Genomic DNA, 17,629 nt, shown 5'->3' on the forward strand with positions numbered 1-17,629 from the left:
TCATTTCAATGTGTGACTATGAGACTTAAAACACGTGATAAATGTAGGTAGGCCTATATATTATGCTATAACAAAGATGGCTTATTGTTTTTTATCAGGGATGATGATATTGTCAAATTCGTTCGGTCGTAGATTTCATTTAAATGAGCTACGTCAGCTTGGCGGTTTGTATTTAGAAACAAATGAAAACGACACTTGAGTGTTGCAGCCTCCCATGGACATCTTTATTAATCAGTGCATTGCTTACGGGTAAAACATTTCACTTAATTTCTAGTCTTTCACAGCCAAAATATGGCGCATTGGCAGTGATTATCTGCTTTTACAGAATATAGGATTTAAATCGAAAGCTACCTATACTCATATCCAACAGGTTTAGCTGTTTGTAATCTGCCCAATCCTCATACAGGGTACCTTCATGGGTTGCTCCACTGCTCCACTGTGCCTCGCGCTTGAAAAGTGACAAAACCCGGCGTAAGAAGGCCTACAAACTTCTTCAACGCAATCTGGTGAATATCGATTGATAATTGATATAGAGGGTGCGTGCAATTATGAGTAATTTCCAGTCAGCCTATAACTATATATTTTTATATAAGTTTTATCACAAGGTTGGGTTGAAGGAGGAGGACACTGTGCAGCCCACTTATGTTTACTCAGCAGAAGTGAAACAGATTATACGCAACGCATTTCCAGAAGACATCTGTGATTACCCTGACCCCTGCCATGAACAGGTTAGCCACATATAATAAATAATAGGCCTTGGCCAAATAAGTATTAAAATGTGGCTGTGGCTTATTTATGTTCCTACCTTGTTATGCTTTTTTTCTAAAAGGGGAACGTTTGAATAGCCTTAGAGCAAGTGACTAATTGTGTTTCTTCTTGCTTTCATCTGTTGGTTACTGTCCTAGGTGGTGTACGTTACCCTTGAGGATCTCCAAAGAGTTGAGCACGCTTAACTGATGTTTTCAGAGCGGGGAAAACCATGGAACAACTGCCTTGCGTAGGCCTACTTGTTTTGCTGTTGTTTTACTGAGATTAATAAATGAATGAGAAAAGACGAGTTGGTGTGTACCAGTGTAATATGAGGAACAATGAGTTTAAAAGGCAAAGATATTTGGCAGTGCTCGTGCGTAAATACGCACGTGTCTATGGCGCGAACTTGTACAGCTGACGCACACCTAAATTTAAGCTTGACATTTAACTTCTCCACGCAGGCGTTATTTTTCAAGGCAAGAAATAATGATTCTGAGTAACATACAGCAGGTGAAACCTTTCATAAAAATAATATAAACAACTAATGTAAAGTGAGTTATTGTCACTGTGTTTCCAACTACGTTAGCTAGACTTAGCTACTAACGCTAGTAGCTAGCATTGGACTAGGCCTACTGAATCATTGACAAGCCAGCTAGCTTTAGTAGCCTAATGCTACTGGAAAATGTAACCAGGCATACTATGAGTATGAGTGCCTGTCGACAAGTCACAGACTGATACTAATTTAACTTTTGTTACAAAAGTAGGCTATAGCTAAATTATTGATTGGCACTTGCGGCTTAGGCTTTACGGTTACTGATGCTGCGGCAGTGGAGGACGCATCAAAGGAGGAATACAGAGGGTGGAGGGGGGCTGCTGGTCCTGCTCTGGGTAGTGCCAGATAACCCACAAAACGGCCAACTCAACTGCACAGGTAACTAGCTTGATATTCTACACCTGATTCTCATTATGCAACATTCTCATATGAGAAATGAGGTCACCCACGCAATAAACTTGTCAGTTGCAGCAGCAGGGCCCTGGTGTTTTGGTGTCAGAGTGGAGGAAATCCATCATGGTTGGTTATAAGTGGACAGAGAGTTGTTAGCATAGTATGCTGTAAATATGTGTCTTAGAAGCTCAAATATGTTGTGTGTCACTTATGGATTGCATCCAGAGTTTTGGCAGAAACAGGCTGCGTCTGCCAGCCCATGCTCTGCCCCTGACCCAGAGGAACTATGTGAGTTCACCGAGGTCCATGGCCCTCTCCACTTCCTTCTGTCATTCCAGGTGTGTAAACTACACTACCCATTACACTAAACGTTATTTATCCCATAACAGTACAAGTGTGTGCTTTTGTACCTGCATGTGGTAAATGCATGTGTTCATTCCCTTATCCTTGGTTGTGATGGCAAATCAGTCCTTCATTCACTCATCCTTCATGTATCCTTCCTTCCTTCCTCACCCTAGGTGAGAGAGGGTAGACTGGTCAGGTGTGAGGAGCGGGCTCAAACAGAGGTGTTTCTTCACAGACTGAGCTTGACCAACGCAAGGGTAAGGTAGACATGTATAATGGACGGAACATCACACACACTCAACACATCAACTGCATCCACACATCCGAAAGTCTCATTTAAAGGAGTCACAAGCTTCATTAAATAAATTACAATTATTGAGAGACCCAGTCTTTAACTGTGAATGCCTTTACTTCTGCTTTTCTTTACCACACAGGTGAAAATCCACCTTAGAATGAAGCTAGATGGTGATATATACCAGAGAATAATCAGGTATATACAAATGTTTAGGGGGTGTATTTTTTCATCATAGTTCTTATGCACAATGACTAAAATGAATACCATGTGTAATCTTTTTAACTCTAGTGGGAAAACAGAGAGCAAAGTCATACTTGAGCACCAGGCAGTTGTCATGGATGTTGCCTGTCACACTCAGTCAGTGGTACTTGTGTGTGTGTGTGATGTAATTTGTCTGCTCAGCATAATGATCTGCAGGTGACTTGGTTGTGTTACTTAGTAACCACGTTAGAACCTTGTGTAATGACACCTTGTGGGGTGTTGTGTCTTTCAGGCCTCCTGTGTTTGTGGGGACAGGGCCCTGGTGTCAGCGAGGGCATCCTGTCCGGGGGGTGAGGCTGCCACTACGCATCCCCCCTGAGGCCATGGAGCAGGGCCTGTATGGGGAGCTCAGCCTACTCCCCATCACCATCCTCACCCCCTGCGTCCAGCAATACCCCAATCTAGTCACCCGTCTAACTCGAATACAAGTATCCTCAACTCGACTCAGCATAAACACACACACTATCTCACTCACTAAGCTATATCATTCACCTGTATTGATAAATGTGATGCATAGATTTTCAGAATGTGTGCTGCACACATGGACTCATCTCGCCCTCTGCTGGTAGTGCGTTTGAAAAAACTTGTTTGAAAATTGTATGCACTCGGGAAATTGCCGCCCCCTTCTTCATGCCGCCCTAGGCGGCCGCCTATGTCGCCTGTAGGAAGGACCGGCACTGAGTACGCCCCTTAACCACATGGTGGGTGTTGTTGTACAGCCCTAGTAACCTGCCTCTGCAGGGCCTCTCAGCCTTCCTCCAGCAGCTGTCTGCCCACCTGGCCTGCCTGGAGCTTGGCTTCCCTGGGCTCTCCTTCACACCCTCGCCCTCACACACCACTACACCAGGTACCGCCATTACCGAGTCATGTGGAATTAGAATCAGTACAGTGTACTGAAAACTTTGAGGCTTTCCCCATTGTATCCCATGAATGTAAAAGATGACAGTTGGTTGTAAGCAACAATGCTTAGGGAAGCTCAGCTACACTTTTAAATCAGGTGTTGATTAACTTTAGTGACGCACGCATTAAACCTGCTTCACAGCAGCGTGACCTACATTCAGAATAGTTAACATTCTTTCTAAATAGACTTCCTCCGTCACGACGGGTTGTTTCGCGAAAACAAAATTGCTTTCTATTTCAATCCACCTTTGTTACTCCTTTCTCTCTTGGCTGTCTTGTCACCTTTGCAGAGCATAATTGCTGTATCACCGTGAACACCGAAAACGGTGAACCCCATCAGAAGACTGAGACAGAACGCTGGCCTGATGTGGAACAGACTCTGTCTGTCTTCCTTTTCTTCCAACACAGAGATCCCTTCCACTCCCAGCTCTCTGACTTTGTTGGTGAGATCAAAAAAGGGTTCAACAACTCTATGGGTGCCAGTACGTGTGTTGCGTAGTTGTATTTGTGTTAGGTGATGACCTGAGATCTTGGGCCTCCTCTGCAGCTAGTGAAGAGCTGCTGGAGCACCACCTAGAGGAGGTTCTGAGGTTCAACAGCAAAGAAGTCACAGCTGTGATGAACACAGCTTTGCAGGGCACACTGAAGGACCAGCAGCAAAGACAAAAAGCAAGCAGTCCATTACACACACACACTACAGTATTCAGTCAGTGAATACAGTATTCAGTCCTCTTACAAATATACTCAACTTCCTCTCAACATAACGTATGTGTGTTTGTGCGTGTGTCTCTCTCTCCACCCCTTAAACCACCAGGTCCATGAGAAGATGTCGTCTGCCCTGAGAGTCATGTTGAGTTCTGTTAGCTCTGTGGTGAGCAGCTCCAGCAACTTGGAGTTTAGAACCGCCTGTCTGGATAGGATGAAGGTACACACTACATTGCATAAGACCTAAATAATCAGCAAACAGCCACTGTGTAACGGTGTGTGTGTGTGTGTGTGTGTGTGTGTGTGTGTGTGTGTGTGTGTGTGTGTGTGTGTGTGTGTGTGTGTGTGTGTGTGTGTGTGTGTGTGTGTGTGTGTGTGTGTGTGTGTGTGTGTGTGTGTGTGTGTGCGATGCAGGTGCAAAACACTTTTGAGTTGTCTGCCTCTCTCCACCAAACCCTAAAGAGAGTGACTGCAGGGAGATGCCTGCCTAGTAGCAAGTGCTACTCAGGACAGGTGATGGTGCAGTCCATTGTATTAATACCATGATGTTATTACCACCTGATCATACAAACACAGAATCCATCCTTACAATACCAACTCTGCTGTATTCTTTTATAGACTCACACACAGCCTGGTGCCAACAGCGGAGTGTCCGAGAATGAAATCTGATGACCAGCCATTTTCGTTTTATTGAATTACTTTAAATGGAGATGAGTTTTGTGAAACAAATGTACATGTTTCTTTATATGAATAAATCTAAGTTAAATGAAGTACAATCAGATATTGATTATAATCGTCTTTGTATTTCATATAGGCATGAGTAGCGATAACATTTATATTATTACTAAACATATAAAATATACATTTGTATTAATCGATTTAGAGGTCATGGATAACGTTCAGACGTATTCATGCACATACTCACTTGTCACGGTAGATGGCGGAATGTATTTCAGCATGCAAAATAACTTCCTTTTTATGGGGTAAATTATGATGACGTAGTTCCGTTTGTCAAGAAAGGTTTCGCGGCAAAATGAAATGTTGAAGTAACAGCAAGGAAACGAGCTTCTGGTGTTATTGTATACATTCGGAATAGTTTAATTAAGCCAGTAGCAATGCACTTCATGTATCTAGTAAATAACATCTGCTATATGACGTTGGAATATATTGAAAGCTAACTACAAAGCTATCGTTAAGCTGTCAAAATAGCCGGACAGGCTACAGGCTATCACAACGTCGGACTTCGCCATCTCAAGGCAGTTGCTCATCGTTCTCTTTCGACTGGACTGGATACTTATAATTTTTACATATATACATTTGTTTATCGCATAGTTAGCAATGGCAACTGTCAGTACAGAAAGTATAAAATCGGAGCTCGATATGTTCGACTGTACTTGGGAGGATGACTCGGTTTTGGACAAGTGTAAGTGAAATCGACAGTTATATTCTTGCATTTTAAGATGACGCAACTACGATGATGGCAGCCTAACCTTTATCACACATTTCTTCTGAATTTTCCATGTCAGTGTTGGAGCAATGCATATGTCACAGGTTGCAAGGGGAAGATATTGTGGCTGAGTGGGTGGCGTTTGGCGCCACCAAAGGACTATTGAAGCTCACTCTGGACGCCTTAGACCAATTTGAGCATGAGGTGAAAGACAGACAACGGCCTTGCTTCACAAGTTACTTGTTATTGTTAGATACGAGATAATGATACATGGAATACTGGTGCGTTTGGAGTCAGGCTGGATACTAAAGCTGTTGTTGATTGGCTGCTTGTGTCACTTGCAGGTTCTTAACAGGAGAAACAAGTCCAAACAGTTCTCGAAGAGAGAGGATTTTCTCAAAGGAACAAAGGATATCAACTCACTGCAAGACCTGTATCCTTGACACACACAACTAATCTTAATATGTACCGGCATTAGAAACAATAGTGTTGTTAGCTGGGAAACGTGCTTTACCAATAGTATTCCATAACTGCGTGTTCAGAATCAAAGCTGAGGAAGACGAGGAGAATCTTCTAGACTCCTACTCCACCCCTGCCAAGGTTACTACACTGTCCATGTGTAATAGGTTATATAAATGGGAAGAACTGACATGTACCAGAATCCCAAAATGTTTTGTGTGTACTTGCAGGGTTCTCAGAAGCGAGCTCTCACCACTCCTGAGCATCCCAAGTCTAAGAGGAGCGCTTCTCTGATAACCAGCCCCGGTCTTCTGTTGTCTCCCGCAAGCTTCTCCCCCAGGTACACCGACTCGACATACATACAGAAACAGAAAAAATACACAGACTGTATTTGGACAGTCAATGCTGTGTAGTCTAGGTGCAGAAACAGACTCATATTTCTCTTGTCTTCATTATTCCCACCTCCTTTCTTCAGTGCAACACCCTCTCAGAAGTACAGCCAGCGTGGGGCCAGAGGGGAGGTGGTGGTCAACTTCGGGGCCGTCCAGGGGACCTCCTGGACGGGTCGAAAGGGCCAAACAAGAGGGGTACGTCTGGAGCTCCTGGAGGGAGAGGAGGAGACCCTGCTCGCCAGCTACAAGTACATGTTCCAGAGGCTCCGGGATGTCCGCAATGGTAAGGACACGACCAAGAAACCCTAGTGCGCGTCCTTCCTTTGCTCATGTAGATGGACCGAAAATTCCATCTCTGATGTCTTTCTGTGATGTGCAGTGTTGACGGAAAAGATTGAGGAGCTGGGAGAGGAGCTAAGGACTCATTTCAGCATCGAGGAGTTCTCCCCCGCCTCCCTACCTGCTCAGGTATGTGAACGTGTTGCCTGCCGCCTTCTCTTCCCCCTCCTCGCTCGGGGTCTCCCGTGGCTGCTGAAAGTTCCCCCCTCTTTCTCACTCCCCTTTCAACCTCTCCCTCTGTTTCTCCTTCTCTGGCTGTCACCCCCATGCTATACATCTCTCCCTCCCTCTCTAGGACAAAGTCACTGTGCTGGGACAGGTGTGCTGTGACAGCAACGGGAAGCTCAACGCCCATTCGGTGCTCTTAGAAGCGGGGCCTGACCAAGGGGGACAGCAGGTGCCAGTGGACCTATCAGAGCTCAGAGAGTACTCTCTTTTCCCAGGCCAGGTAAAAGACGGTTGAAACATTCGGCAGTTCTTCCCCTTGAGAACTTTAAGTGGATTGCCTCTAATCCTCACCCCTCCTTTCCTCCCAGGTGGTGGTTATGGAGGGGATGAACACGTCCGGGAGGAAGCTGGTGGCATCTAAACTGTACGAGGTCAGTGAACCAGCTGTGGCATTTGACAGGTTTGTGTTTTTCCTTTCAATCCATTTATTCGTTATCTGAATCTTCTCCCTGCCTCTGTTTCCAGGGTGTCCCCCTTCCATTCTACACCAATGAGATCAAGCAAGAAATGGATGAAGGTAAGAGGGGGGAGTTATCGTCCTTTTTCTTTCTATCCTCCTCATCCTCCTCTCATTTCTGCCTCTTTTTTTTCTCCTCCCTGTATCTCACTCGTTCCTCTCCCAGTCCCAGAGCAGGTGATGGTGATGTTGGCCTGCGGTCCCTACACCCCCTCTGACAGCCTCACCTTTGACCCTCTGCTGGATCTCATCAACATCATCGTTAGGGACCGCCCTGACGTCTGCCTCCTGGTCAGAACCATTCACCCCCTAACACACACACACACACACACACACTCTCCCTCCACATAGATGCACACAGTCTCATTCACTCACACAGGCTGATGCCTAATGATTTGTTTGTATTTCTGTAAACTCAGTTCTTTTCCTCTCCTACCTACAGCTGGGCCCCTTTGTGGATGCCAAGCATGAGCAGATTGAGGTACCTTTTAGCACCGACTCTCTTAGCAATACTCAAGCATCATATCTTGACACTTGACTCGCAACTGTTATTACTGGTCCTCCTGTACCATTTCATCGAGTATAGACGTTTGACTATGGGCTTTTGTTTTTATATCAGAAGGCCCAGGTGACCGAGACATTTGAAGCCATTTTCTCCAGGTGTGTGCAGAGCATATTGGAAGGCACTAGAAGGTAACTTTTTGTTATCCCTTTTTGCACACATTTTACCTGAATGCACAGACCAACCCTGCTAGGTAAAGCTGTTGCGTAGCTGTTGTGGTTGGAAACTGAATCGCTGCTTTGCGTCGTCCAGTGTCGGGTGCCGGTTGGTGTTCGTGCCCTCCCAGAGAGACGTCCACCATCACTTCATCTACCCACAACCCCCGTTCAGCCTGCCTGACCTCAAGAAGGAGGATGCGGAGGTGAGGCTCCCAAAGGATTTGCTGCTGAGCAACAAGCACAGCAGTAAGAATATACTCTAGCGTGCAATAGGTTACTAGAATAAAGAAGTAACCTTAGTGCTTTGTTTGTGATGATTTTTCACAGTTAACTTTCTTGTGTTTATATGCCCCATCTTTAGCCAAATCATGAAATTGGTTCTCATCTTTTTGACATGAGAAAATGGGGCCCATGGGAATAGTGTTAATGTTAGTGTGTGTGTGTGTTCCCCAGCGTGTGACCCTGGTGCCTGACCCCTGCACTCTGCTCATCGAGGGCGTGACCCTTGGCCTGACGTCCACGGACATCGTGTTTCACATGGGCGCCGAGGAGATCAGCTGGTGTGTGTGTGTGTGTGACCTAGTACACAAGACTTGGTGTGGGAGATAGTACTGGGTGTCTAAGCTACATGTTACCATGATAAAGGTGTCAATGGTGGTATCTGGTGGTTAAAGTGATGTCCCTGTGTTTCAGTGCTGCGGGCTCAGACCGCTTCTCCCGTATCCTCAAACACATGATCTGTCAGAGAAGGTGAGACACACACACACACACAACACATGATCCGTCAGAGAAGGTCACACACACACACACACAAGGAAATCTGTCTTGTATTCTGTCATTAACATTGCAGGTAGGTATGCATGTTTTATATGGGAACATGGTTCTATTATTCCTTGTGGGTGTGTGTGTGTGTGTACACAGCTACTACCCCCTGTATCCCCCAGTGGAGGAGGTGAACCTGGACTATGAGAAGTTCCGGTTCTACGGCCAGATGCCCGTCTGTCCCGATGTGCTCATAGTTCCCTCTGAGCTTCGCTACTTCATCAAGGTTTGTGTGTATTTCTCACTCACTCACACAATCACATGCTAAACACTGACTAAATCACTCTTTGTGTCTCTGACCACAGGATGTGATGGGTTGTGTCTGTGTCAACCCCGGCCGTCTCACCAAGGGCCAGGTAGGCGGGACTTACGGAAGACTGCTCATCCAACGTAGCACTCCATTGGCTGACGGGAAGCGAGAGAGCCCGTGTTTGGCCAGTCAGGTGGTGAAGATCTGATGGGAACTGACATGCTACTGTACCTAAATTGTGTACGCTCATCCATTTTGTTCTTACTTGTGCAGTCTTTTCATATGTGGTGAAGATTATCTGATACTTTACAATTAACTTTAGTCATTCTTTCTCGCCCAGCTTATTGTTGTACATTTTTCTTCAGTCCTTTCCAAAAAATGATATCCTATCTGTAATGTTTAACGAAAATAAACAATTCGTTTTTTTCTAGACCCGTGTATGTTGCATTTTTGTCCACAAGGGGCCAGTAGTAATGGCGTGCTGCTTACACCATGGTAAAACCACAGAAGAAGTTTAACGTTTACCCGGATGTTTTCTTCTGGGAAGGTGATCTGATGTGCCGAAAGATTCCCTGCAGCCAGGTTGTTCCATTATTTTCCTTCTGTAACCAGGATACATTTATTTCGAAATGTATTAATTTCACATGGCTATGGGTTAAGCTGTTCGAGAGATGACGCTATCGTTACATTCTAGTTAGCTTGCTGACACTAGATACATAGCTAGCGTTAGCGTTGCATCATAGCTCGTATCTCTTTAGGTACTACGGTAAGCAAGATCATTGTATTCCTGCTAGGCTGGCTATGTGATAACGGACCTTACAGTTATCAATACAATGCCGAAGACAAGAGCGACCCTGTCTTTGTGGTATTGAAGTTTGCCCTCTCTTCCGATTACTTATCGTGCTAGGAGTCGGGTCATAACATGAGATGAGGAGCCCAGACCATGGCCATGGTTACCTGTAGAGATTGAGAAGACATCTGATGTGTTAACGAGATTCAGTGGGTCGGGCGGTGCCACACATTAGAACATTGTCCAACTCAACTAGAGAGGATCAGTGCTATAAACTTGGGTAGGTGTTGACGCTAGACAAACAACTCACCACAACACCTTCAAGTCACTAAAGCAGTTTTCTATTCAGTTTTCTCAAAGCATATCCATTTGTTCCATACACACCTCCCCCCCATATCTCTCTGTATCTCTCTCTCAGCTATGGAGTTTCCGCAGCACTCCCACCATCTCCTGTCAGGGCTGCGCTCCCAGCGCCAGCGTGGCTTCCTATGTGACTGCACTGTCCTTGTCGGCTCCTCACGATTCCTGGCTCACCGGGCTGTTCTGGCCTCCTGCTCGCCGTTCTTCCACATGTTCTATTCCGAGGCCACAGGGGTCTCCAGCGGCCGACGGGATTCGGTCACGCTGGACAGCGACATCGTGACGGCGACGGCGTTCGGCCTGCTGCTGGACTTCATGTACGAAGGCGTGTTGCGTCTGGAAGCCCCGCCCCCTGTGGAGGACGTGCTGGCGGCGGCGAGCTTCCTGCACATGAACGAGGTGGTGCGCGTGTGCAAGAGACGCCTGATTCGACGGCCGCTGGCTGAAACGGAGGCGGACAGCACGCGCCCGGAGGAGAGTGGCGTCGGAGCAGCAGGGGGTAGGAGGAGTGCTGAGGCCAGGGTTGGAGTGGCAGCCGGGGGGGAACCCGACATAGTTACGGTCACCGTGCCTGTATCCGTGACGCAGCGTAGCCAGAGGGCAGTGGAGTCTTTGCGGGTGCACACACCTCTGAGCCCAGATGTAGCAGATACCACCCAGCCGGGTATGGGCATCCTGCCTCCTCCTCCCACAGGAGAGCTGGGGCTCCTCTCCAGGCCTGGCCCCTCTTCCGGAGCCCAGTCCCGCCTAGGGGGTCCGGGGACGTCTTCTCTTTCCAGCCCCTGTAGCTCCACAGAAACGTACAACCGCACCAAACAGAGGCCGTCCTCGTCCTCGTTGTCCTCATCATCCTCACTGGTCCAGGTGACCCAGAGTAGCACCTCTGCTGTGGTCGTTTGGACCCAGTCAGGTTCCCCCATCAGTTCCCCCAGCCCTGAACAGAACTCGGTAATAACGCAGAGAACACATCAGCAGCTCCTGCTCAATGCGCAAACCCAGAAGAACACACTCACACAGACTGCAGCGCAGCACACATACCCACAGATCAAAATCCAGAATCCCATCACACTTCAGCCCTCGGCTCCTAACCAGGCAGTTCCCCAGCCTCAAACCACAGAAGGCTCTGGAGGGCTGCCGCCGTGGGTGCAGAGGGAGGGGGCTGGTTCTGGAGAACAATCCAACCTTGAGACTCCGGGGGCTGACCTTCCAGTGGGGATAGGAGTAACGAAAGAAGAAGAAAAGGAGGAAGACAGGGTGAAGGTGAAGGTCGAAGCCATCGTCATCTCCGATGAGGAGTTTGAAGAAGCCGAGAGGGCAGAGGTAAAGAACATCTCACTGGTCCAGGGGCGAGGCGAAGGGGCGAGGATGATGATGATAGTGGGGGACGAAGACGAGATCACAGACAATGAGGACGACCAACCAGGGGAGGACGGCGGTAACCACCACTACTTGCCCGGTACACATGCCCACTCCCTACTCCAAATGAACCACCACCCCACAGAGTCCCTCACCTTCCCGCTGTCCCCCTCCTCCGCCCCTGGCTCCTCTCAGGACGCCCCATCCTTCCCCGGCTCCCTCTTCCCCTCGGGGGCTCCGCTCCACGTTGATCAGGTGGCCTACTTCCAGGAGTTCCAGGACTCGATGGGAAACTACGTGGAGGACGTGCCCACCTGCGGCGTGTGTGGGAAGACCTTCTCCTGCGCCTACACGCTGAGGCGGCACGCCATCGTGCACACGCGCGAGCGCCCCTACGAGTGCCGCTACTGTTACCGTAGCTACACGCAGTCGGGCGACCTGTACCGTCACATCCGCAAGGCCCATGAAAACAGCCAGCCAGCCAAACGCAGTTGTGGGGAGGGGGATTTGGAACCACCTCCCCCTCCTCTCAGCTAACACACATTCGTACAGCTGTTTCCAGAAGACATTGCCTACACCTTGTGTCTTATATTTCATTGTAGCTCACTTGAGTGGTGGCTGGACTTTTTTTATTTGCTCTACCAGCGTACCATGATGGGGAAAAAGTGGAGGCCAATGAAAGACAATTAGAAAGCAAGGATCCAATTCAATCTCAACCCTTTTAAATTACCTTTTTTAATCACTTTGTACTTTTCCTCACTGTCTTACAAATGTCAGTGCCAGTCAGACTTCTATGAAATGTAAACGTGAATTATATTGTCAGTGTACCAAACACTAACAATGCACCAGTGTTGAACTCATGTCTAATATCTGTACCGAGTATAGTCTCTGTAGCCCTGTAACCACTGGATAATGTTTTAAATAACAGATGCCATGCCACTACATTATGGTTGTGAAATAACCCAAAATATGTTTTAGACTTCTGTGTATTATAAATCTTTAATACCATCAGCCTTTTCTTTACGTGTTCAAATATACATGTTATGAAATACAAGTGAAAATAATATCAATACAAAAGTAAATTTTAATGATCTGAAACAAGTGCACCTACATCTAAATATGCTACAAGTATCTGTCAACCACCTTTAGAGTAATCAGTCACTTTCACAAACAAGGCGTTGCAGTGGCTAACATTTTGACGCAAACATTGTTCCAGAATTGACGAGTCAGCTAGTCCATGAGTGGACAATGCAGGTATAGAAGCTAGTTGTAATCCAGCAGGATGGAAGCAGATTGGGAGGAAGGGGACCGAGTATATCTCCATGTTGGTTGGTTGTCATCCATCTCAGTCATCCACTGACCCATGGATCTGGAAAACCGGCAATAGACATTTACACTTAAGGCCACAAAAAAAACACAAACTAAAATAACAAGGGCTTTATGGTCACTTTATACAAGGGATTGAGGATTTGTATATTCTAAACTCACTGCTTCCGCCAGCTCCGGCCAGACCATCGACGTGACCACACCGTCATCAGAGTTTGGGGGAGTCTCCAAGTTCCAGTAAGTGAAGTTATGGAACACTGAGGTCACCTTCACAGTCCTGTCCTAAGAAAACAAACAGATTAGGGATGTATTTAAATGACAATTATGATATTATCACTACAACCTTTATTGTTTTCTCTCACAACCATCACGACCTAACTGTAAAACTTCTGGTAGTTGTGTGTGTGGCCCATAACATTTCATTGTCCTGATTCCCAAGCCCTCTGCCTAAAGTTTGTACAGTAAAAACACTCCCCAGGATGGATTCCAAAGTGTATGAGTCAGTAGGGAGTCAGGTGGCTGAACGGTTAGGGAAGCGGGCTAGTAATCTGAAGGTTGCCAGTTCGATTCCCGGCCATGCCAAATGACGTTGTGTCCTTGGGCAAGGCACTTCACCCTACTTGCCTTGGGGAGAATGTCCCTGTACTTACTGGAAGTCGCTCTGGATAAGAGTGTTTGCTAAATGAGTAAATGTATGACTGATCTACACACTAACGTCATATGGAATAATTAGCACTGTGGGAAATACAGCCTTGGGATAAAGTGGTCTGCCTGCAATGATACACCTCGTTTTAATGTGTGTCTAATTCGAGTTTCACTTTGTTTACCTCTTGGTCTGAGCCAGGTTTGTTAGTTTCTCGAAGGACCACCCCTGTATATCCCTGCGGACAGCTGACCTCCTGACCTTTCAACCCTCTGCCCCTGAAGGACACTGTCTTCTCTGCAAGAGATGGGATGTTAAAACAGTTACAGTAAGATTTACACCTTATAGTATCTTAGTTTATCCATGAATTCAATAGGAATAGCTAATTGAGCTACTTGTACTGTGTATGGAACTGAACTAATCCTACCATGTTTGCGGTCTTTGATCGCAGAGTTGAAGTACTGTGACACTTCCGCTGGTCCGTTGTGTTCAACCTCGCACGGTAGCAGATGCACTGGGGCGCGCTCTGCCCGGTGAACGGAGCCTAACTGAACAGTGGTCACGCTTAGGTTGGAAGACATTGTATCTTGGGACAGAACAAACGGAGCAGTCAGTTTCACAGTATCACCACAAAAACTAGAATTCGCTGACTACCATTTGCATCGCCTCTAAGGTCTCGTCATACTTTTACTATGGTCCTACTGACTAGTATCAAGTCAGCGAACGACTTTAGAAATAACTAATTGATTTATAATTTGATGGATTCTCTTAAGTTACTTACCTTTCAATGTTTTCCAACGTTCATGCGGGAAAACATAGTCGAACGTGATTGGATAAAAGCTTCCACTTCTAAACTAAAAGACGTTTTAGCGGGTTGAGTCTCTTGCTCAGACCTTGCGCCCTCTACAGGGTTGGATGTCGTAACATGGATTTAATTAAAGCAAAAATTCCTGAATATTATTTTAATATTTATTCCTTAAGAATGAGCCACGGTAATGTTCTTACTTTGGACAATTCTTTTATACGGCAACGTTTTGTATTTTGTATGATAAAGGGAGGGATGAAGGGATATGTTTATAATAAACTGTAATGGGTTTAAGCGACAGTGTGCATAGTGTGCAGAATTGAAAGTCTGTTCCAGTCAATCATAGAAGTCATTAAACTCATCATCGGACTCAGTGTTCCGGGCGACTGGACTGGCCTCTGTCTTTTCCTTCAGGTCCTCCTCCTCAGAGAAACTATTCAGGTCTCCAGCTCTGGCTGAAAAACACATGACAATTATAGGTGATTATTAGCATTAGTATTATTTATAACTATTTGTATTTCTACCACAATGATTGTAATGTTCATACCTTTGGATTTACCGTTAGGTGCTAGCTGTTCTTTCTCCCTGAAAGGTTGAAAAGAAGTTAGAAGGGGAACTCAAAATCGACATACAATTCCAGGCTGCATCATTTGCTTGTGTAAAGAACTCACAATTTCTTCTGTGTCTCTAATTGTGGGGCGAGAAGACTTTCAATATCATCGTGTTCATCTTGAAAAGCATGGGTAGGATCTCCAGACCAGGAATAACCCTTCTCAAGTCTGGCATCTTCACCATGATCATCATCACCCTGATTATCATCACCAATCATTCCTTCCTCCTCCTCCGCCAAGATGGGCCTGTTTTCTGCAGGCCTGCAAATGACAAATATCAGTGTCTTTATAGTAACACTTTATCCTAACCATGCATCACCATCAGATCACATTAATTTCTAAATGTATTAATTAATTAGTGTACTGTTGTACCTGTGCTCTTTAGGTAAGATGATACTGTCATCTGACTCTCTCTCCTCTTCATGATCTACTTCTTTTGACAGTTCCTCTGCTTCCTGACTAGATTGCTCCTCTTCCTCTACAGACTCCTCCTCTTCCTCTACAGGTTCTTCCCCTGCTGATGCCTCGTCATCCTCTTCCTTTTCATCCTCAGCTCCCTCACCTGCCTCCTGTTTCTTCTCTCCATCAGACAAATCTTCCCTCTCATCAGCAGTCTCCCCGTGCATCTGTTCTACTTCTTCCTCCCCTTCCTGTCTCTCTTCATCAAGTTCCTCTCTCCCTTCTTCCTCTTCATCCCGAGGGGATTCCTCATCCACTTCTCCTTCCTCGCCCTCTTCTTTGACTCTCTCACTATTCTCCTCGTCATCACCATTCTGTTCTTCCATTACCTCCTCCCCCGTTGTCCCCCCCTCTACACCCAAACTCTCCTGTTCTCCTTCTGTTTCCTCAACCTCTTCTTCACATCCTATTAACTTCACACTGACACTTCCTGACTCCCCCCCCAGGCTGTCTGACTCCTCCCTATGCCTCTCTGATTCTTGCACAGGACTCCCTGTCTCTTCTCCCTTGCTTTTGGCCTTCTCGCCTCTCCTCTTTGGCTGTTTTGCAGACGGCCCTGTACTCCGCCTGCTCCTCGTGCTTCCTCCCCCTGATGTTGCATCGTCACCTTCGGAGCTGTGCGCCCCAGATGCACTGGATGCTGAGGCCTCCACATCTGGGCCCACTACAGACCTTCCTGAGGACCTGACGGAGCAGGAGCAGAAGCACAATGTAACAGCTGACTGGCTCATGGTGAGAGAAGGGTGTGTGAGAGACAGAGAGAGAGAGAGAGAGACAGAGAGAGACATTTATAGTGATAGTGACAGACTAGCTGATAGACCATCTAGCATTAACCCTTACAGTGCAATCTATGTTTGGAAATGCGTTCAAAGACGATTGATAACAGAATATCTTTGTAATAATTCTCCCCTGATGGAGTCACATCACGTGTATGACATGTCAAATATAGTAAATATGAAACATTTACTTACAGACCGGTCTCCTCCCTGTCTGCAGAGCTCTGTTTCACTCTTCCTTCCTTCTGCTCCCTCTTCTTCCTTCTCGTCCTACTATCGATTTCCCCACTGGCCCGACCGGAGGCCCTGCTACACTCACTGCTTTCTCCATGGCCACTTGACAGACGCACTTTGCACACACACAAACAAACAGGGCCAGGCGTTGTGAGGGCCAAGAGAAAGTGTATTATTTGATTACAGATGGAAGATTAGATCGAGAACTTTATTACCCTTTAATTTACGCATTAGCCTAGCACTTACCTGGTTTGATGTCCAGTTCATGGGACTGGTCATTGCCTCTCGGTCTGTGCCCATCACTGCTCTCTCCCTCAATTCTGGCCACTGGGTTACCCTCCTTGACCTCCTCTTCCACTCTAACACCCTCAACCACTGCCCACCCCTGGGGATCTGATATTGATGGACCAGCCATGGAGCTCTGGTACCCAAATTGAGTCCTGGAAGGGAAAACAGCCACCCTGCCAGCCCAGTCCAGGGGGTACTCTCCCTGGGGAGGCCACATTGTAGAGCTCTGCTGGGTTACAGTTTGGGGCTGAATTGGAATGGAGGAAGGGTGAGGGTATTGGAATGGCTGAGGCGGGTGAAAGGGGTGGAAATGGGGAGGAGGGTGGAGAGATTCAGGGGTGTGATAGGAGACTTGGGTCCTTTTGGGGTTAAAGGACAGCATGGTATGTGGACTGGCTAATTGGTAGCGAGCATGTGTCAAACAGGAAGACGGAAATGAGTGGGAGCTGCAGTCCTGTTGGCCATTCTGAGTTTGAGGAACTTGAGCTGAGGAATGGAGATAAATACCAGAGGGTTGTTAAAAAATGGGAAAGGACGTGTGTAACTAAATGTATAAATGCCAATATATGTATATGTACAGTATGTGTGAAGTATGTTTTTGGGAAACATACTTTGGGAAAGCGGAGCATTAGCACTGATAGGGGACCCTGTCATAGTCTTCTCCT

At 46.6% G+C, this 17,629-nt stretch overlaps 5 protein-coding genes across 5 annotated transcripts; 3 read left to right on the forward strand and 2 right to left on the reverse strand.

Annotated features, from left to right (window-relative positions):
* The first annotated feature begins 86 nt into the window (after window positions 1-86).
* zgc:195212 (DUF4554 domain-containing protein) lies at window positions 87-4,906 on the forward strand. Its single transcript, XM_067248360.1, is given in 16 exon segments — window positions 87-506; window positions 594-728; window positions 906-997; window positions 1,552-1,681; window positions 1,769-1,822; window positions 1,922-2,034; window positions 2,215-2,298; window positions 2,476-2,531; window positions 2,625-2,693; window positions 2,830-3,023; window positions 3,301-3,444; window positions 3,788-3,940; window positions 4,045-4,161; window positions 4,163-4,422; window positions 4,617-4,715; window positions 4,821-4,906. Coding segments are annotated over 13 exon segments (1,509 nt in total). The 5' UTR covers window positions 87-506; window positions 594-728; window positions 906-997; window positions 1,552-1,566; the 3' UTR covers window positions 4,872-4,906.
* A 335-nt stretch (window positions 4,907-5,241) lies between these two features.
* pola2 (polymerase (DNA directed), alpha 2) lies at window positions 5,242-9,700 on the forward strand. Its single transcript, XM_067247765.1, has 18 exons — window positions 5,242-5,625; window positions 5,729-5,853; window positions 5,994-6,082; window positions 6,192-6,249; window positions 6,339-6,448; window positions 6,584-6,783; window positions 6,880-6,968; window positions 7,135-7,287; window positions 7,376-7,438; window positions 7,533-7,584; window positions 7,691-7,815; window positions 7,967-8,005; window positions 8,144-8,217; window positions 8,339-8,447; window positions 8,698-8,804; window positions 8,938-8,994; window positions 9,166-9,292; window positions 9,372-9,700. Exons 1-18 carry the CDS (start codon window positions 5,541-5,543, stop codon window positions 9,522-9,524), a joined length of 1,815 nt encoding a protein of 604 aa, XP_067103866.1. The 5' UTR covers window positions 5,242-5,540; the 3' UTR covers window positions 9,525-9,700.
* Window positions 9,701-9,853: 153 nt separating this feature from the next.
* zbtb3 (zinc finger and BTB domain containing 3) lies at window positions 9,854-12,477 on the forward strand. The gene is made up of 3 exons (XM_067248313.1): window positions 9,854-9,898; window positions 10,224-10,386; window positions 10,525-12,477. The coding sequence occupies exon 3, from the start codon at window positions 10,527-10,529 to the stop codon at window positions 12,357-12,359; it is 1,833 nt and encodes a 610-aa protein (XP_067104414.1). The 5' UTR covers window positions 9,854-9,898; window positions 10,224-10,386; window positions 10,525-10,526; the 3' UTR covers window positions 12,360-12,477.
* A 406-nt stretch (window positions 12,478-12,883) lies between these two features.
* rnaseh2c (ribonuclease H2, subunit C) lies at window positions 12,884-14,630 on the reverse strand. The gene is made up of 5 exons (XM_067248314.1): window positions 14,573-14,630; window positions 14,219-14,377; window positions 13,976-14,088; window positions 13,311-13,430; window positions 12,884-13,191 (listed from the first exon to the last, which is right to left on the reverse strand). The coding sequence occupies exons 2-5, from the start codon at window positions 14,370-14,372 to the stop codon at window positions 13,168-13,170; spliced, it is 411 nt and encodes a 136-aa protein (XP_067104415.1). The 5' UTR covers window positions 14,373-14,377; window positions 14,573-14,630; the 3' UTR covers window positions 12,884-13,167.
* A 302-nt stretch (window positions 14,631-14,932) lies between these two features.
* Window positions 14,933-15,992, reverse strand: LOC136954478 (cyclic nucleotide-gated channel beta-1-like). The gene is made up of 3 exons (XM_067248109.1): window positions 15,580-15,992; window positions 15,144-15,181; window positions 14,933-15,051 (listed from the first exon to the last, which is right to left on the reverse strand). The coding sequence occupies exons 1-3, from the start codon at window positions 15,990-15,992 to the stop codon at window positions 14,933-14,935; spliced, it is 570 nt and encodes a 189-aa protein (XP_067104210.1).
* Between the last annotated feature and the right edge of the window lie 1,637 nt (window positions 15,993-17,629).

This window comes from Osmerus mordax, chromosome 12 (assembly GCF_038355195.1).
Source record: "Osmerus mordax isolate fOsmMor3 chromosome 12, fOsmMor3.pri, whole genome shotgun sequence".
NCBI lineage: Eukaryota > Metazoa > Chordata > Actinopteri > Osmeriformes > Osmeridae > Osmerus > Osmerus mordax.